Below are 20,600 nucleotides of genomic sequence, written 5' to 3' on the forward strand. Positions count from 1 at the left end.
GTAGTTTTACACTACTTCAATGCGGTTTCTTTTTTTTTTATTTTTTTAAGCTGGGAGGTGGGTGGGGGTGGTGAGCTTGCAGGATCTTAGTTCCCTGAGCAGGCATCCAACCTGGGCCCTTGGTAGTGAAAGCGCCGAGTCTGTATCACTGGACCTCGGGGGAATTTCCTCTGCCATGTCTGTTTTCTGTCATTTCTTCTCTCGTTGTCGCCTCCTCAGACTGGAACCTCTTACGTTTACGGACTTTTGCTGTCATACCTCACATAGAAGGACCTCAAAGATTTTGTTTAGATCTTATGTTGACCGCGGTCATGTTGTATTCAGAGGCTTGAAAGCATGTAAGGGGAGAAGAGCTACCAGACATTTAATACTACACGTGAATTTTACAGATATTTAAAGAGTCTTTTCAAACAGCCTGAACTGCTGTGCTCAAGAGCAAATGAACAAAATCACTGATTTATGAATGTCTGTGGTACTAGCCAAAGTTAGAAAATTCATGAGGTGTTTCATAAGGGCCTGAAACACTCCTTGCAAAAGATGTGTTACCTGTGTAGCAGAGATCCAGATGTCCACCTGACAGTTGATCCTTATTAACAGAACTCTGCGTGTCACTGTTCAAACTTTCTACATGATCGCTGATACTAACACTTCAGTTCTCTGTCCTGTTGGCAAACTGAGAAGTGCTGTGAGTCATCGCTACTTCTTAATACATTGTTCATGTGTGACTGGTTCATCTTAGCCTCTGATATGTAAGAAAAGGCAGGATGCAAAAAGGCATCTTTATTCTGTGTAGGACAGATTCTGAAAATACTGACTTCCCATTAAGAGGTATGTTATTGGAAGACTTAGGAAAAATAGAGATTGTTAGTTATCCATTAGAATGTGATGACTCAAAACAGCTGCTCATGGTGGGTATTTATTATATTCTCCCAACTTGGACATATGAAACTTTTTCTAAGGAGAGTTAAAACTAAAAGATTGCCCATCAGTCATTCTTATTTTCTTTCCATTTTTCTATAAACATGAGCTCCTCTGGGGCAGTCCTTTCTGAAACCTCCCTCCCAGGCACTGTCACAGAATGGTACTGGAGAAACAGTTGTTGACTCTTATGACTACAACCAGCCAACCGATATTTGTTAGTCCTCAGTCTCCTTTTCTTAAGCAACATTTACTTCAGGGGGGCCAACTAGGTAGAGTAAGTGAAAGCACCATGGGTGTACATGCGTGCTAAATCACTTCAGCCGTGTCTGACTCTCTGCAACCCTATGAACTGTGGCCCACCAGCTCCTCTGTCCACAGGGATTCTCCAGGCAAGAATACTGGAGTGGGTTGCTATACCCTCCTCCTCCAGGGCATCTTCCCCACCCAGGGATCTAATATGTTTCCTGCATTGCAGGCAGTTTTTTACTAGCCCCAAAACACCATAAATGGGTGTAATGACATTAGCTTAGAAATAGGTGGTTATGCTGCCATCTTGTCATATAGCCTAAACTCTGGTTTTGTAATAGACGGACTTTTTTTTTTCTCTCCCCCGCCCTTTTCTACCCAGCTTTCCCAGCCAGCTGTAAGCATCGAAGGGCAGGTATCAAACCCTCCATCCACTAGTAGCACAGAAGTGAATTCTCAGACCATTCCTGAGAAGCAGCCTTCACAGGAAGTAAAAATGGAGCCTAAAATGGAAGTGGAGGCACCAGAACCAGCAGATACTCAGCCGGAGGATATTCCAGAGGTGAGAGGAGGGTAGTTACCACCTTTTTGGGTTAGGAACGTGTTACAGGAAAGGACTCTGATAATTAGGTCTCATTTTACTGATTTCCGTATGAGAAGGGGTCTTGAGCTCCGTTCACAGGGGAGAGTAAATAAGATAATGATGGTACTGCTACTCAGTTACATGACTTTGGAATACCAAAAATTCCTACCTTGCCTTCTAGACTAAAGCAGAAGACTGTAAAGTAGAACCTACAGAAACCGAAGAGAGAGGCACTGAATTAAAAACTGAGACAAAAGAGGAAGAAGACCAGCCAAGTACTTCAGCGACCCAGTCATCTCCAGCCCCAGGACAGTCAAAGAAGAAGAGTAAGTTTCTTAGTCTCTGGGTTCGTGGAGGCAGAGGGAAAACTAAAGACTTCAGTAGAGCGAGATTGGGCTTCTTGGGCCTTGGAATTGAACTCTCATGTGATTTCATTAAGCTTGGCGCCCTGGGCCTGGTCTTCATTATTACTAATGTTGGAGAAGGAATTTTCTTTCCTTTAAGTGTATTTGCTTCCAGCAGTCGCTGGGTGGCAAACAACTTCTCAGAACTCTTTCAGAGGACAGAAATTATTAAATAATAGTCTGGATCAAAATGCAGGAAATAACAGCAGTAATAATATTCTTTGTTTTCTTTGTTAACTGCTGTGCACCAGGCACTGTACCACAAGCTTTCTGGTCTCGTCTGAGAACCACACAGCCCCTCTGTGAGTGAGGTCCCTGACCCCTGTTTCACAGTCGGGAAAACTGAGGCTCAGCAAGGTCCAGTAACTTATCCCAGCTCTCTTAGTCCAGGCAGGCTGATTCAGAGTCTCTGCTCTGAACCATGCTACTGAATGGTAATGAGGCAAGCAAGTCTGCTTAAGCAGAAAGTGTTTAACAGGTCCCATGGAAGTTAATTTACTAGCTAGTTTAGGACTAGAACTTCTTATGGCTCTAGTGACCCCTTCAGTGTCACAGGTGGTAGGACTTACCTTAGAGGGGGTCTGCTAGCTCCTGAGATGATATATATGAAAGTGTTCCATGAATACAATGCACCTTCAAATGATGGGGCTAAAAAATTATTTAAAAATAAGGTTGTTGGGACTTCTTGGTGGTCCACTGTCAAGACTCCTTGCTTCCACTGCAGGAGATATGGAGTTCGATCCCTTGTTGGGGAACTAAGATCCTGCTAAAAAATAAATAAAAATAAAGTTTTATATATGGAGATGTGATTTTGATGTAGGCTGCAACAGACCCAGTCTTACTATTAGGAATTAATATTTAAAACAGCTAATCTCACAAATTTGCTCAAATTCTGTTTATTTTGAACATAGCAAAATATTAATATATTAAGAGACAAGCTTCTCCCATCTATTTGTTTGAATTTTTCATGGCAGCCCCCACCACGTGGTGAAAAAATACTCAAGTACTGACAGATATACCATCTTGAAGATGAAATTAATTTGTAAATAGAAGAAATAAGTCTCTGCTCACAGTGATGGACCCTGAATGGCCAGCTTCTTAAATGGAGTGTAAATTAATTCCATTTGGCGCACACCAGCAAATCTTCCTGACTTTTGGGAACCATACTGAGAACACATTTGAACATAATTTGATAATTGAATACATCATTCTGGTGATAACAATTTAGGTTTTTTTTTTTTTTTTTAAGAATTAAAACTAACATTTGCCATTGAAACAGTAAATATGTCTACTGCTGAAGCTCTAAAACATCAAACATTTTAACGAAGGACTCTTGGCCTTCATTGGTTCTGATTCCTTTGGTGATAAGACAATACCAGGTCTAATTTCTGACTTGTTATACTCTGCTATTGTGAAGAGGGGGCTTCTTTCTCTTCTTGCTTGACAGCATCCCCTGCCCATCGTATCATTTGGAATATGCTGACAAAGTCTTTTCATAAATTTTTGGAGCACTTAGGATTCTCTTGCTACTTGGTCAAGACTAAGTGAGTTTCTGACTAAGAAATTTAACTGAGTCATGACGGGTATTTAAAGATGACTAGACAGGGTGTTTTAAAGGATCTGTCTGAACCAGAAAATAGAAACACCCTTAGTGATCTTTGATGGGGACAACGTAGGGAATTTTGTGTATACCTCAAGACCCTTGAGGTATATGTTATAGTTTCGACTTGAACTTTTTCTCCTCTTTCTCTTAGTTGGTAACTAATTTCTAATATACTCTTTTTCAGTTTTCAAACCTGAAGAGTTACGACAGGCACTGATGTCAACACTGGAGGCACTTTACCGACAGGATCCGGAATCCCTTCCCTTCCGTCAGCCTGTGGACCCTCAGCTTCTAGGAATCCCTGTAAGTATGTGGGTGCTACTTCTCATTTCTCTTACAATCTGGTAACAGCTTTTTTTTAAAGATGGAATTCACATATTATACAAACTGCCCATTTAAGTGTACAATTTTATGGTTTTTTGTATTAACAGAACTGTGCGACTATCACCACAGTCAGTTTTGGATCATTTTTCATCATCCCAAAAAAGAAACTGTGTCCCTAAGCAGTCACTTCCCTTCCTGCCCACAGCCCCCCTACTCCCAACCAGCTGTTGGTCTGCTCTCAGTCTCTGGTTTGTCTTTTCTGGACATTTCATCAAATGGAGCCTTGTAGTATGTGGCTCTTTGTGACAGGGTTCTTTTCATTTAACATAAAGTTTTCAAAATTTGTCTATATTGTAGCACAATCAGTACTTGATTCTTTATGGCCCACCAGTGTTTGTGTGGATATACATATGTTCTCTCTGCCCACTCATTAGTCAGTAGTTACTTGGGTTTTTTATACTTTTTGGCTGTTGAAGATAGCATGCCTATGAATGTTTACGTACAAATTTGTGTGTGTGTGTCTTTTTTTTTCTCTTGGGTATATATCTAAAAATGGGACTGCTGGCTCATATGCTTTATTTTTATCAGTTGAGCAGCAGTAGTTTCATGATAGAAAAGATAGACCCAAAGTAGCTTCATCTGCTTTTACTTTTTTTTTTTTGCTTTTAAAGTTGCCTTTATACACCAGACTACTGGCAAGTTTCATTTGAGGATTTTAAGTGGTGTTGGATAAGGCATTGGAGTGCTTCAAGGGGTAAAAATTGGTTGGAATCTTTTGTTTTTTTCCCCTCTGTTTTTTTGTTTTGTTTTGTTTTGTTTTTTAGAGTACAGGTCTGTGAAGTTTCAGAGCAAAGTTTTTTTTTTTTTTTTAATTTTATTTTATTTTTAAACTTTACATAATTGTATTAGTTTTGCCAAATATCAAAATGTCCCCTCTGTTTTTATAGATGATCTTAGTTTCATCTGTAGGCCCCATCTAGTACTAAAATGCTAAGGGCCTTTGACTTCTTGGTTTTTAAGTTGATCACACACATACTATAACAAAGTGTGTGGAATTGCTCCGATAGACCATTAGCTTGCTACTAGAAAGTCTAGGATTGAAGGCAAAAGGAGAACAGGGCGACTGAAGATGGGAAGGTTAGATAGCATCACTGACTCAATGGATATGAGTTTGAGCAAACTCCAGGAGATAGTGAAGGACAGAGGAGCCTGGTGTACTGCAATCCACGGAGTCGCAAAGAGTCAGACACAACCGAGCAACTGAACAATAAGAAGCTCGAGAATAGTTGTTATTCTCTCTGCCCCTGTCTGCTTAGTATGTCTATAGACTGATGATTTAAGGAAGTGTTGGGGGACTTCCTGGTAGTCCAGTGACTTAAGAATCAACCTTGCAATGCAGGGGATTTGGGTTCAGTCCCCAGTTGGGGAACTAAAATCCCACATGCTGTGGCGCAACCAGGCTTGAGTGCTCTGGAGCCCACATTATACAACTCGGGAGCCTATGTGCCACAAGGACAGGTCCCGCATGCCACAACTAAGACCCGATGCAGCCAAATAAACAAAAATATATTTTAAATAAATAAAGATGTGATGGGCATCAGTCATTTATTTGGACAGACACATCAAAGATTCAGCATTGCCTAGAAAATGTCAAATGGTTATACTGTGGACCTTGAATATACTGAGGTTTTTGGTAATGTTGTTTGGTGTCACTTGTCCTTCTAGGATTACTTTGATATTGTGAAGAGCCCTATGGATCTTTCTACCATCAAGAGGAAGTTAGACACTGGACAGTATCAGGAGCCCTGGCAGTATGTGGATGACATTTGGCTCATGTTCAACAATGCTTGGTTATATAATCGGAAAACATCACGGGTGTACAAATACTGCTCCAAGCTGTCTGAGGTCTTCGAACAAGAAATTGACCCTGTCATGCAAAGCCTTGGATACTGTTGTGGCAGAAAGGTAGGAAATTTTTGCACAGATAAGAATTACAGTGAAAACTTGACCAGTTAGAATCCTTGGATCATCAGGTTTTAAGTTCATCTTGAGTTAGGGACTTGGTCATTTTTGCCTGCGGGGCACTGTGCCTGGCATGTGCTAGTTCCCCTGTGCGTGCCAATTCACACTGAGCTGTTTGTGCCCTCTTCAGTTGTTTGGCAACTGGTGGAGAAGTAACAGCTATTAAGCTTACCTCAGAGTGGTGGAATAATACAGTAGTAAACTGGAGTAGTTTTAGTTCGGTGAACTGTCTTGGAATCTGAAATTGCCTATCGTGAGAGACATAATGAGGACTACGGCTTAAGTTCTCTTTCTGATTTGCCAGTGTAAATATTTTAGCTTGCCCTTCAAACCATATTCACCAAATGGTTTCTCTTGCAGTTGGAGTTCTCTCCACAGACACTCTGTTGCTATGGCAAACAGTTATGCACAATCCCTCGTGATGCCACTTACTACAGTTATCAGAACAGGTAAGCTTGACCTGTGTGGACCAAGGTCACAGTGTCCGCGTGTCCAGGGAGTGCATGCGGATGGACCAGCACACATACAGTCATGGTTTGTGTGTGGCTTGCTTGAACACAGCTGTACAGCACAAGTTCTGATCTTTGCATTCTGCCGTTGCAAAATTGCATGATTTTCTAGTAGAAAGGAGCCTTGGGTCAGTTGTCTGGGCCCGTATTTTTATAAGCCAGGAACCCAAGGCATGAAGAAGTCAAGCAACTTTATGAGTTGGTAGCATTCATGGGATTATGTCCCAGGCTCCACATTCTTTTCCCACTGTCTTTTTATAGCTTACCACAGCCTCTGGCAAAACAGAAAATTGTCAAACTAATTGGTCTATCTCTCCGTGAAATTCCCAAATCTACCCAGAAAACTTTTAACCAGAAATTTGTTAGCCAGCTGTATCTTTTAGGAAATAATTCCCTTTTTGTGTGCAATGGATTCCTCAGTTTTTCTTGGAGCATATAAAATCAGAGGATCCCAGGGTACTTGCTTTTTTCTCTATTAAGTACATCAAAAGGAGCACCTCCAAAAACAGCTCGGTACCGGCCTGTTCCTTACAAGATGCACATGACCGTGGATAGTGTGCTTTTAACAAGTTAGACACTTCGGCCTTTTCTCCTGCTAAAGTAAGGACTGTAGTCACACAGACTGCATTCATTAATCATGATTTGTCTCTTATTTTGTGAAATCAGTCAGCAGTGTACCTGGCATGGGGTGTTGACTTGGGGCTCTAAGACAGTGTAAGAGCATGGCTGGACAGTCAGTACTTTGATAAAGCAGCCCCATGGTGATGGCTTTTTGCTGAACTTGTGCACTACAGCTGTATTTCTAGCTTTGAAAAAGTTACTTAAACTTTTTGTTTTATTTACAAAAAGTTAGGTGTGTTCTCCTAATGCTTTGTAGTGGTAAGAATCCACAGTTTTTTATTCATGAAAACCTAGGAAAAAATGGGTCTCAAGTTGTTATTAGCACCTTATATTCAAAAAAAGCAAGTGACAGCTGGCATGCTATAGTCTCATGCTATCATCTTGGCGTTTATATACCATTTTTGGATTTTAAACACCAGTCTACAGCGCTTGCAGTCTTTGTACCAAGGAATATGTAATCACGTGTCTGCACATACCACTGCCTTTCATTTCCCTCTCAAACTAGGTGGCTACAATCAGTATTTAACTGCTTGTGCAGACTTTTTATTGTACACTGTGGTTTCCTTGGGATCAAAGAGAAATTGGTGTTTTTTGTTTTTTTCAGACCAAAATTGTTTTTAGATGATTATTTCCTAGTACTGTGTTCATAGTGGATTTTTGGTTATCCTATCTTTGATTATTTGTATCAAGTAGCATTAATTACTCAAATGAAAGGGTATAGGTCTGTGTGAGGCTTGTTTATTTGCTGTAATCATTTGCTACTTGTGATCCCATTGAGATATTTAATGCTAATCTGTGCTTTGCCTTGGCTTTCTGCTTTGTGTTGTCTTGTCTTGCTTTTATGTTTTTTGTTGCCCTGCAATCCCTCATTTCTTCGTTTGTTTTGTGTTTTTTTTTTTCTCCTCATGCTTGTCGTTGTCTGCACTTGGCTTTGATTGCAAAAACCAAAACCCAAACTGTGGTGCCCATAAATCTGCATCATTGAATGTTCTTGTCGCCGTTGATGACCTGCTCTCTGCTCCCGTCCCCCTCCTTGGCCTGCTGTGATTGGTGGCTTCGTTGCTTGGCTTGGGCTGTGTTGTGTGAACGGAACAGTTCACCCCAGTATGGCCTTCTTGCCGACAGGTATCATTTCTGTGAGAAGTGTTTCAATGAAATCCAAGGGGAGAGCGTTTCTTTGGGGGATGACCCTTCCCAACCTCAAACGTAAGTAACTATTATTTTAGAAAGTACTGTCTTTTCAGTTTGTTGTCAGATGATCGTGCTCAGGCTTCTAAGTGGTCTTGGATTTTGTTGTCCAGGATGGTATAGCCACAGGTAGCTATTTAAATGGAAATTAAAATAAATAAGATTTAAAATGTCTAATTTCGGTTGCTCAGTAGACGTTTGTGGCTCGTGACTGCCATATTGGTCAGCATAGATGGAGAACATTTTGATCACAGCATAAGTTCTCTCGGTACTGATTTAGGGGGGTACAGCAGTACTGGATGGTCATAGATTCCTTCTACAAGGAAATAGCTTCTCCCAAAAAGTGCAAGTGTGGAGTGCAAGGTAACTTCATCGTTAATTGTTTTGAGTTTGAGGAGAATTGAACAAATAACCACCATACAGCCTTCTCATAAAGGTTAATAATACCAAAATCCTTAGAATCATGTGTATCATAATATCATTAGGGATTTAGGAGGTTGTGAGAATGACTTATTTTAAAGAGACTTGGTTGGACTTCTGCAATCCACAAGCTCTTGTGGTTCGGTAAATGCCAAAAAAATTTTTTAAACATTGCCTAAACTGCCTCTAATCTCTTAAGATTCAAACCGTCAAATTTTAACTGTTTTAGGAAGAAAGTACTATTTGGTGTCCTTTAAATATTCTTCAGCTTCTCTTCTGATTTAACCTACAATACACAAGCAATTCAGAATATTTCCCATAGCAATTCAGAATTGTTATGTTACTAGTAAAAACAGGGCTTCTGAGAAAAACTTGGTGTCTTCAAATTGGATTTTGAAGTTGTACTTTTCCTTCAGTCACCACTGACATATAAAATGGTGGGGTCTGGTACTGGTTTGGGTCCCCTTGAGCCTTGAGATTTTCTGACTCTTGGCTAACCAGGGAAGTCAGGTCTAGGTAGGTTTCCCTGATGCAAAAAAGGGAGGCATCCTTACCACAAGTTTTGTACCTTAGGACAGCAGGTCTCTGACTTTGAAGTGTGTAGGAATCCCTCTTCCAGTTCTGCAGTTGGCAGTGAGCCTGAGAGTGTGCGTTACTGACAAGTTCCCAGGTCCATCCAGGCTGATAGTCTTCCAAACTCACTTTGGGTAGCAATATCTTAGGGCACGTAGCGATGAATCTGGAGTCTGTAACTAGGAGAAAACAGTTTCAATGGGGAAATCGCTTCATTTTTATGAGGAAGAATCACAGTAGTCAAAGTTAGGTCCCTAACTTTAAAAACTTTAAAATTTTTTTAAGTTTGTTGTAGGTGGCCTCCTGTGTTTGTGAGACTATGAGCAGAGTAGTAGGCTAGATTTCAGGATAGGAGGCCATGTGAAAAATTTTTAATGAACCCTTTTTTTTTTTTTTTTTTCTTTTTTGACTAATCCCATCAGTAACCTGAACTATGTATTCTTAATGCTGAAATTTTTTATTAATATAAAAAGTTGCTTGATTGGACTGTCCTAAAAAATGCCTTTTTTTTTTTCCAATAGTGGTTTAGCTCCCTCTATACGCACTGTCTTTCATACTGCTAGACTGAGCTGTCTAGAAACATTAAACTATTCAAAGGTATAAATACATAACACTAAGAGTAGTAGGCAAGATTTTAAAAGGAAAAAAGTACAAATTCATTTTTAGGTCTTATTGGGTTGTCCTGTTAGTGGGAACAGATTTACTGTAAAGTCATTTCCCAAAACATAGGCATGTAAACGTGTGTTTTGTGGGAGCTTAGAATGTACTACTTGTATCCTTGATATAGTCTTAGATTTAAATAATCTCCTTACAGGGTGGGGTTTTTGTCATTTGGTTATTAGAACAATAGTCAACTTGCTAATCTTCTTGTGTTGCTTTTTCTTATTGTATCCTTTTCTTTCCTTAGTACAATAAATAAAGAACAATTTTCAAAGAGAAAAAATGACACTCTGGATCCTGAACTGTAAGTAGTTCCCCTTGAGTAGTACACTTTCATTGTCCTTCTTCCTGTCATTCTCTTGGTTTGTGCAGCCAGTGTGGTGATGCTATTATTCTTGGGCTAAATCTGTAACCTGCATCTAGCAGGAAAGGTAGAAATGTAAAAAATTGAGGTTATGGTTTACATTTGCATTTCATTAACCCTCCCTAGTGTTTTGGTGCTTTCGAGGCTCATGTGAAGCACCAGGCTACCTCTGCTCAGTGCCGTTATTCCAACTTTGTCCTCTGTGTGTTCCAACCGTTTCGTAATCGCCTCCTTTATTGTGACACCTTTCAGAGGTACAGAGATGTACTGGTACTAGACATTCCTGGAATGGACAGGATGGTGTCAGACTCGGAGGTTTAAGCAGCAGTCATTTTTTCTATCACTTTTTACTCCATAAAATGACTGAATTTAACTGTGTTTGAGATTCGCTCTGTTACACTAAAGAGCTTTTAAAAACACTATTACTTCAATTCTTTGGACATGATCTTGGCCATCTTTTGAATTGTCAGAAAACGAGAAATACCGGCAGTTTTCATTTGGTTCAAGTTTTGGATTTAACTCGACGTTTTGCCTTTGCAGGTTTGTTGAGTGTACAGAGTGTGGGAGAAAGATGCATCAGATCTGTGTCCTCCATCACGAGATCATCTGGCCATCGGGGTGAGGCATCAGTATTTTCCCCAGACTTTGTTGCGAACTTTAGCAAGTTTTTGTCATCTTTGCAATGATTGTATTTTATCGTCAAAATTAATTCCTCTTAGAATTATTCTCTGGATTGGGAAAAGGTCATTAAAATTCAGTTTTGAAACAGTAATGAACCTGGAATCCAGAACAGTCCTTGTCTTATTGCATCGGTCAGTCCATGTATAAACATTTCTCTCTGCTGGTTCACAGTTTCTAAATTCTTTGGTGGTCATTGCGCATCAAAAGTAAACATAGAGGATTCATCAGTAGAGGTAACAGAAATCTGTAGCACCTAGAAACTAGAAAGGAAGTGTTAGACACAACTAAGTGTTGGTTACTCGCTCACGTCCAGCTCTCTGTGACCCCATGGACTGTAGCCCACTAGGCTCCCGTGTCCATGGGATTTTCCAGGCAAGGATACTGGAGTGGGTTGCTGTTTGCTTCTCCAGGATATCTTCCCAACCCAGGGACAGAGCACAACTCTCCCACATTGCAGGTAGACTTTCCTGACTGAGCCACAGGAAAGCCCTTAAAGTGTTAGTTGTGTCAACTAAACTTGACAGATTTTGAATGTTGCTAATATTGCAGTAGACAGACTAGATGATGTCAATAACAGAGAACGCCAAAACGACGACTTTGTTTCTGCCTCCGAGAGAACATTAAAGTGAGATTGTATACTGAATGGTGGCCCTGGTTAGTCTGGATTATTTAAAGTCTTTTGGGCAGTTGGATAACAGGTAACATGGGTGTTCCCCCCTGCAAGGCAGAGATGCATGAAAATGATGAGATACAGACTTCAGTGAGCTAGATACACTTGGGCCTCTTGTTTCTTGAGTATTCTCCACGTATCTCCCCAGGCTGCCTATCATCAGTGCCTCTCACGGAAATACGTGGATTTTTGTCCACTGTGACACTGCCAAGTGTTTACTGCCACGGCTGCCTCTTGCTCTCCAGGAATGAGGCTGCTCCCAGCTCCCTTCAAGGGAAGGGTTGGGGAGGGGATGTCTGTGCATTAAGTGACTCTCATCAAGATGGGAGCTCTACTCTCTCCTCTGCTTTTTTCCTGGACTAACCTGATGCTAGTTTAGAGTTTATGGGGGAAAAGGAGGCTAAATAACAAAATTTTCAGAAAAAAAAAAACTAAGGAAAATAGTAGTAGATTTCTAAAGGCTTGTCTTTAGATAGGTTTCTCTCCTTAATTACAGAGGATGTGAGGATCACGAGACTTGCAGTGATCCTTGCAACTGAAGGTCAGCCAGCTGGTTGACGAGTACTTTTGTGGTGTCGTTTTTCTGAAAATTCTACTTATGCACACATCCTTATGTAATTTCAGGAACAAAGAGAATGTACATATAAAATCTATTCATGCTGCTTTCAAAATGTCCCTTTTTATATTCCCACCTGTAACATACACACTTTTGCTAATGTGATTGGCCAAAAAACAAAAATTTCTGCTTTAATCTGTGATCTTCACCATCTTTGCACATGTAAGCTAGTTTATACGCTCTTCATATCTTCTACCTATTTATCTTTTTTCTCTTAATGTTTTCTGAAAGCTCTTTGTATATTGGTTGTATTTCTCCCAGGTTGTTTTTTTATTTTCAACTTTATGCATACATAAGATAGATTCTGTAGAGTGCGTTATTTGAAATGCTTCTCTAAGTTGTTTAAACAAAGTCTTGGTTTACATTTTAGATTTGTCTGTGATGGTTGTTTAAAGAAGACTGCACGAACTAGAAAAGAAAATAAGTTTTCTGCTAAAAGTAAGTTCCTTTCTTACACGTAAATTTTGGGAAAACTTTGCTTGAAACATAGTTAAAAATTAACATCCATAATGAATTGTTTTGTTTCAACATTATTTTAGATATTTAACCAAACTAAACAACAAATAAGTTTTCCATGATGTACTTGAAGTTGAACTGTAGTATCCTTTTTGGTGTGAAGTTACTTACACCTAATAATGTGTGAAAAAGAGCAGATGTATTTTTCTTGTTCCAACACATTTCCTGATAGAGGCCAGAATTGCCATCCCGTGAGTGATTCCCTCAGTTTTGTGTAGGGTCTGCATTTAGTCCTGTGTGATCTTTTCAGTTGGCTGGGGGTGGCAGTAGTTTTAGTTCTGGAGATAGATGCCTGTGCAGTTTTTTGCTGTTTGGTGGTGTTGTTGTTGAGTCCATCTCTTTGCAACCCCTTGAACTGCAGCACGCCAGGCTCCCCTGTACTCCACTGTCTCCCAGAGTTTGCTCAAATTGATGGCCATTGAGTCAGTGATAATCTTGCTAGTATTGAAAAGGCAGAAATGAGATATGGTATTGAAATTTGACTGATAGTAATAAATGTGCACCTTGGTTTCTCCTGAACTTGCAACTTGTAAATTCCTAGGACTGCCATCTACCAGGCTTGGGACATTTCTGGAGAATCGTGTGAATGAGTTTCTGAGGCGACAAAATCACCCTGAGTCAGGAGAGGTCACTGTTCGAGTAGTTCATGCTTCTGACAAAACTGTGGAAGTCAAACCAGGCATGAAAGCAAGGTATGTAGTTATTTCCCCCTTCTCTGTGGATCCACAATTGCTCACACATAGTTACTGTTGATGATTCTAATCTGAATGAAATGTTGTACTTCTTCCCTCCACTATGAATTGTATAGATTTGTAGATAGTGGAGAGATGGCAGAATCCTTTCCATATCGAACCAAAGCGCTCTTTGCCTTCGAAGAGATCGATGGTGTTGACTTGTGCTTCTTTGGTATGCACGTTCAAGAGTATGGCTCTGACTGCCCTCCGCCCAACCAGAGGTAGGACTTTCCTGTGGTTACTTTGTAATTTGTGTGGAAGTTTGAAATTACAATAAGGTGAACAAGCATAGTGGAAAAGAAAATGTTTGATGTGCTTCTTTTGGAAATGCAAGTTCTCAAGTGTGTAGTACAGAAGTGAAATAAAAAAAAATAGAAAATACTGCTCTTCCATATTCATAACAACAGGGAAAGAGATATGAATGGCAGCCTAAAATATGACTTTTCAGAAAATGCACTTAAATCTAGGTTGTGTCTAGTACCTTCTTGAGATTCTACTACAAATGAAGTAGAATATGGTGTAGAATTCTCCACATAGTATAAAGGCCAGAATAAGAGTCTGCCAGAATGTATTTGGACTGCTCAGTAGTGACTAATTATGCTGTATCTCAGGCCCTCTAGGTGCTGAGATGGTAATAGGGCCACAGACCCACAAAACTCCCTGATGAGCTCATGATCTAGTCATTTACCTAAATAACTGTAATATTGTGTGATAAACATTAAAAATGACAAGGCGAGCCAAGGGCACAGAGAAGAGAGATGTCTTTAGCCACATCGTCAGAAACTCATTATGCAACTTGACCTGGCTTCTTTCTCATTTGATACAGGAGAGTATACATATCATACCTCGATAGTGTTCACTTCTTCCGTCCTAAATGCTTGAGGACTGCGGTCTATCATGAAATCCTAATTGGATATTTGGAATATGTCAAGAAATTAGGGTAAGCATAAAAACAAATGCTAGTTTTAAAAACAACTTGTTTAAGCTGATTAGTTTTAAACTGATCACCACTGTGGTATTTTGGTGAGATACAGTACATGCAAATATGTAACTTTGGTTTTTTCTCCTCTACTTTGGTTTTCATCTGGCAGAACTATAATTTAGAGACCCTTTGAAATTGTTGGCTTTGCCATGGGAAAGAAATGGGTATTGTGATGCTAGTTGCACCCACCCCAAATTACTTTGTTTTGTTCAATTAAGCCGTTTGATACAGTTTGATTTGAAGAGCCAGAACTTTAAACTGCACTTGGTCCTTTCACACCTCTAAGTATCAAAACCAAAATCACACTAAGGTCTGAAGATACAAAACTCCTTCGTAGTGGTTCCTTACCTTCAAGGTATATATATGCTTGAGAATGTTTAGCACCTCACCTTGCAGGTTATTCCTCCTGATGGTTTGCATTTCATTTAACTCTCTTGCTGACATGGATTGACTTTCCTTTGCATTGTAGCTTTTGTTTGATCTTTAAATGGAAATTGGGGATTTTTTTGATCCAGGGTTATGCCTAGTTCTGGCGTAGATCACACACTTCATGTTATCTTGGAGAATCGTTAGTTTCTGTACTGATTCCTCTTTGTGGTTTAAAGTGTAGCATTCTTTCTAGAATGGATGATCTTTCTCTTCAATATTCCTTCTGTTTGTGTTGTTAGATACACAACAGGGCATATTTGGGCGTGTCCGCCAAGTGAAGGAGACGACTACATCTTCCATTGCCACCCCCCTGACCAGAAGATACCCAAGCCCAAGCGACTGCAGGAGTGGTACAAAAAGATGCTCGACAAAGCTGTGTCCGAGCGAATCGTCCATGATTATAAGGTCAGGACAGGGATGGCAGCACCGTTGCTCGACTAGTCCTGCTGCTCTGTATTCGGCTTGTTTTACTACCTTAACAAAAATCTTGTGTTTCTTCTCATTCTTCCATGTAATTTAAAACAACCATTTGTGACTGTAAGATGTCTCATAATAAGAAACTTGAACTGTTAAATTTTTTACCTGTTTTTACTTATGGGGAGGGAAAACATGAGCTGCTGCTGCTGCTAAGTCGCTTCAGTTGTGTCCGACTCTATTCGACCCCATAGATGGCAGCCCACCAGGCTCCCCTGTCCCTGGGATTCTCCAGGCAAGAATCTGGAGTGGTTGCCATTTCCTTCTCCATGAACTGGTATTGTCCTAATAAGCAGCCCAGAAAATCGTTCTTAGCTATATGGTTTCCGGTATCTGTAACTGGGATTTTTCTGAACATACTTCTCAGTAGAAACTGCCAATATTTCTAGGATTTTTGCAAGGCCAGCGCGCCTCCCATCACGCCGCATTCTGTCTCAGAAGTGCTGGAGGCATGGGTGTGAGTGCTGCTGCCTCTGCCTTTGTTCCCGACAGAGGCATCTGTCACTTGGTTACATAGAGGCAGATGATCTCCCCGTCCTCAAGGGTAGAGGAAAGAGGAAGCCAGAAATACTGACTTCAGACCAGACCTTTCCCTGTTGGTGACACTGTCTCCCCAGGCACCAGGCTTGGGCACAAAATCCCTGCTGTCTTGCACAAAATCCCTGCTGTCTTCCAGAAGACAAATCTGGTTCTTTGCATTTCTTGAATCCATTAGCTGTGACTCTGCTGCTATATAATAAACACTTTTTTCCCCCCCAAAAAAATAGACATTGCTATTTGTTCTTGGATATTTTCACAGGACATTTTAAAACAAGCTACTGAAGATCGATTGACAAGTGCGAAGGAATTGCCTTACTTTGAGGGTGATTTCTGGCCCAACGTCCTGGAAGAGAGCATTAAGGAACTGGAACAGGAGGAGGAGGAGCGGAAGCGGGAGGAGAACACCAGCAACGAGAGCACAGATGTGAGCGCTCTGCGTTTCCCTTTTCCGCCTCTGCCTCCGCTCATATGACCCAGACGTGAGCTGAGGCTTTCACCGGGCCCTGAAGCTCCAGCTGTATAAATTGGGCAGGCGGGGAATATTGGTATAGATAAGTTACTATGGTTCTAGTTTAGAGATTTTAAGCCCTTTTTGCACCAGCTGCTACTGCTAAGTTACTTCAGTCATGTCTGACTCTGTGCGACCCCATAGACGGCAGCCTACCAGGCTCCCCCGTCCCTGGGATTCTCCAGGCAAGAACACTAGAGTGGGGTGCCATTGCACCAGAGCTCATTTTTAAATGGAATCTTAGATTTCTAGTAATGGAAACCCTGGAGAACAGAACATTACCTGTCTAGAACACGAGGTTGATAAACTGTTTCTGCAAAAGTCTGAATGTTTCAGGCCTTATATTGTCTCTAGCACATTCTTTTTTTCTTCTTTAAACAACCATTTAAATATAAAAACTATCATTCTTAGCCGTACAAAAAACAGATCTGGGCCAGAGTTTACCAGTCCCCCCAACAGAAGTTGCCTTATAGCAGGTCACCTGAGGAGTTTTTCCTTGTCATTTATTTCCCTGCAGTATGTTTTGGTTGCCCTTGCTGAGCCTGAACTACTGAAGTCACCCTTAGTCTAAGAACTCTTTACAGCCTGCAGTTTAGATTCCTCGATTGAATGTTTTTCAAGGGTTTTCTTTTTTTTTTAATAGTAGGTCCATGAAATTTTAGAAAGTGAGTCGAAGGAAATAGAGCCAGGGCCTTTGGCTCCCTGCTCCCATGTACACTTCACTACCTGTTGCTCACTCCTCTCCATCCTCAGATTTGGTATGGCCTGGCTCCACCTGACGTGTCTCCCGGTCCGCAGCTTCCGCTGGCCAAGGAGCTAAGGCTGCTGTTGCCTAATGAAAAGATAGAAGAGAGATTTTTCAGTGAGAGAAAATTAATGCAAAAACATTAGTAAACCTTAGTTTACTGTAAACAACAGCTTTAAAAAGAGAGGAGCAATGAAGAGAAAGCAGCTGTTAGAAGGTTATGATCTGTTCCTCCATTAGAAACTTGTTCTTAACAGTTATTAACAAATAACTGTTCCAAACTTCTAAACAGTCTGTTAACAAAGAGTTATTAACATTTTCTTGTTCTCTTATGGTAACCTGCAGGTGACAAAGGGAGACAGCAAAAATGCTAAAAAGAAAAACAACAAGAAAACTAGCAAAAACAAGAGCAGCCTGAGTCGTGGCAATAAGAAGAAGCCAGGCATGCCTAACGTATCCAACGACCTCTCACAGAAATTGTATGCCACCATGGAGAAGCACAAAGAGGTAAGGGGACAGCCGAAGAGCAGGAAAACCAAGGCCAGGGTCCTCCAGAACTGCCCACCGTAGTTGGTATCTATGATGTGAGCACCAGATCATATGAAACTCAGAAGGAAGGAAATCATTTGAGGGAGAAGAAAGCAAAGAGAGGGCGGTGAGAACAGGAAATGGTAAGGTGTCTTACTTGGATTTGTAGCTGTTACAAAGCTATATGGTGTTGGGAAAAGTGTAAGCATAGTTTGTCTGACCCTATTGTTTGTAACCGTTTTATGTTTGTGTTTCTGTCCATTGTTCAGAAGATCGGCTTGTTGGATATTTTTTGGGTATCTTTGTGGTCTTGCTTTAGACCAAAGCCCCTTAGAACTCTATTTGGCCATTCAAGTTTGTAATGGAACTTTGGCAAAACGAATGAATGTTTTGCCTAACTGAAAGGGAATTGGCAAATGGAGAGAATTGAAGAAAAGTTAAACTTTGATATATGCATTTGTGAATGCCTTCACAGCAAAGTTAAAACTTTGAATTATTTGAATATTTATATTGGTTATTTGTTGTTTGGGAATATAACTGAGTATGTTGGGTTTTTTTCCCCTTCGACATTATTGTTGGTAAGATGAGGCGTGTTGAAGATGTTGCTTTGTTTAAACATCTGTTTATCTCCATGTTCAGACATCAGGTTCTTACAGGAAGAGGCTATTAATGTGGAGAGGGAACTGATGGTTTGACTTTAGGTGTGGAACTCTGAAATAACAGCGATTAGGAAAGGCCCTTAGAGTATGTTGTAGTCGGTATGACTTCAGTTGTAGATATATCATCTGAAGAATTTGTGGGTAGTAGTCTCCTGTTAGGAGTTAGAATCTAATTGTAATCATTTTATTAAATTTAGGTGTTGTTTTAGCTCTAGGGTGACATTCAGCAGAGTCAGTCACGATGGCTGTTATTGGAGGTTGGCCATAGTGAAGGTTTCCTAGGGAGTCACCAGGTGGTTTGATCTGCCCCCACTTGTTAGATACAGTACTTCCCTGTGTGTGATCGCATTTTCACAACACTCCTCCTCACTCTATGAATGCTTGCTTTGAGCCGCAGTAGCAAACCCAGTATCACAGATCCCCCCTTGAGCTTTTAACTCTGGCTTTGATGCGTCTTTACTCAGTGTGGATGCTCTTGTCCTGTGTTGTTTTCTGGCACGCGCAGTCTTAGTCCCACGTCCCGTCTCCCGCTCTCACCCGGGGCCGAACCCATGCCCTGCAGTGGAGTGCAGTGTTTACCAGTGGGCCACCGAGAAAGTCACTGTGTTCTTTTCCTAGACTCTTGTTCTGTGCCAACATTGCTGCCCAGATATATAACAAATATTACTGCCAGTTTGCACAGATTTTCAGCCTCAAAAAAACTGACAGGATATAGTGGGCAATACAGCAGTTACAAGTTCTTGATGTCTTGAAGGTTCCATTTTACATTTTATTACAGAAATAACAGCAGCTTTCTCTTGCAGCCTTTATACCAGTGGTTATGGGAAACAGTGGTTGTGTTGTGTTTTTAAACTTCAACAAAAAATTTTTGTTTCTGTAGCAAGGAAAAAGATTTTTTTTTTCTTTTTCCCTTCCAAACTTACAGGAAAGTTCTACAGAAGATGCCCTCCTGTTGCCTTCAGCTAGATTCATCAGTTAACGTTCTGCTACATTTTATTTCAGTAAGCTCCTTCTAAGACAGAGGACACGTTCTGCATTAGCGTGCTGTGACTTCACACTCGGGAAACCTCACCCCTGTAGCCACCTCCCATCTGCTCCTCTGCTCCATGTTGAGTTGCCGTGTCTCAGTTCCTAGCTTTATTTTCTTTCATGACATGGGCATTTTGTGAAGACTCCAGGCCAATTGCTTTGTAGAATATCTATCCATTTGGGTTTTTCTGATTTGTTTCCTTATAATTAGAGTCAGGTTAAACCATAGATTGCATTTTAAAAGTTGACCTCTTTGAAGCAGAATGTCCCCTGTATGGCCCTGTGTCTGACCATTCTTCTTTTGAAGAATTACTGAATGAGGTAGAAAACATAAGATGTAGATGTTTTAGGCCCATTGTAGTCAGTTTCAAAAAAGAGAACAAATGCGTGAAGCAAGAGAACGAGGGCAGTATAGTGTAACTTTGCGGGGTGGTCACAAAACGAAGCCAGGCATCCCAGCCCCCCAGGTGCACTGGCCCAGCTGTCTGCAGTACTCTAGTTCCAGAGTCCAGAGGAGACTGTCTGTTTTGCAGGTCTTCTTTGTGATCCGTCTCATCGCTGGCCCTGCCGCCAACTCCCTGCCTCCCATTGTTGACCCCGACCCCCTCATCCCCTGTGACCTGATGGATGGGCGGGATGCCTTTCTCACCCTTGCAAGGGACAAGCACCTGGAGTTCTCGTCGTTGCGAAGAGCCCAGTGGTCCACCATGTGCATGCTGGTGGAGCTGCACACCCAGAGCCAGGACCGCTTTGTCTACACCTGCAACGAGTGCAAGCACCACGTGGAGACACGCTGGCACTGCACCGTGTGTGAGGTCGGTCCCTTGGCGGGGAGGGCTGGGGGTTCCAGGTACCTGGGAGGTGGTTCAGAGGTGGTACTGGCCTGAGGGCAGGCTCCGGGGCCAGTGTGAGGACCAGAACAGGCCAGGTGGGGCCTGGTGTCAGATTTGAGTGGTTGGGCTAAAGAAGCTTTCTCTAAATTAGGGCTTTTTAGCCCAAGCAGGATATGTAAATGCCTTTGAATGGCTTGAATCCTGGAGTGTTGACCTGC

The 20,600-nt window shown here is 41.2% G+C and overlaps 1 protein-coding gene and 1 long non-coding RNA gene across 5 annotated transcripts in view; one reads left to right on the forward strand and one right to left on the reverse strand.

Moving 5' to 3' along the window:
• EP300 (EP300 lysine acetyltransferase) overlaps positions 1-20,600 on the forward strand; it is a 64,420-nt gene that overhangs the window by 40,514 nt on the left and 3,306 nt on the right. For 2 of the 4 annotated variants that reach the window (XM_086403012.1, XM_086403014.1), the window contains 16 exons: positions 1,550-1,729; positions 1,932-2,076; positions 3,942-4,060; positions 5,807-6,046; positions 6,464-6,552; positions 8,359-8,439; positions 10,322-10,378; positions 10,979-11,056; positions 12,776-12,843; positions 13,463-13,613; positions 13,730-13,876; positions 14,482-14,595; positions 15,306-15,471; positions 16,340-16,504; positions 17,679-17,840; positions 20,083-20,364. In XM_086403012.1, coding sequence (XP_086259138.1) covers positions 1,550-1,729; positions 1,932-2,076; positions 3,942-4,060; positions 5,807-6,046; positions 6,464-6,552; positions 8,359-8,439; positions 10,322-10,378; positions 10,979-11,056; positions 12,776-12,843; positions 13,463-13,613; positions 13,730-13,876; positions 14,482-14,595; positions 15,306-15,471; positions 16,340-16,504; positions 17,679-17,840; positions 20,083-20,364 — 2,244 coding nt within the window. Of the gene's footprint in view, positions 1-1,549; positions 1,730-1,931; positions 2,077-3,941; positions 4,061-5,806; positions 6,047-6,463; positions 6,553-8,328; positions 8,440-10,321; positions 10,379-10,978; positions 11,057-12,775; positions 12,844-13,462; positions 13,614-13,729; positions 13,877-14,481; positions 14,596-15,305; positions 15,472-16,339; positions 16,505-17,678; positions 17,841-20,082; positions 20,365-20,600 lie in introns of all 4 variants that reach the window. The other 2 variants (XM_086403010.1, XM_086403013.1) reach the window with 1 other exon arrangement.
• Positions 21-17,422, reverse strand: LOC147373139 (uncharacterized). The gene is made up of 3 exons (XR_015164543.1): positions 17,315-17,422; positions 9,410-9,593; positions 21-2,920 (listed from the first exon to the last, which is right to left on the reverse strand). It is a non-coding gene; the product is annotated as an uncharacterized LOC147373139 (long non-coding RNA).

Source organism: Bos grunniens, chromosome 5, assembly GCF_055505025.1.
Source record: "Bos grunniens cultivar Pamir isolate PY7600 chromosome 5, Bosgru_T2T1.0, whole genome shotgun sequence".
Lineage (NCBI taxonomy): Eukaryota > Metazoa > Chordata > Mammalia > Artiodactyla > Bovidae > Bos > Bos grunniens.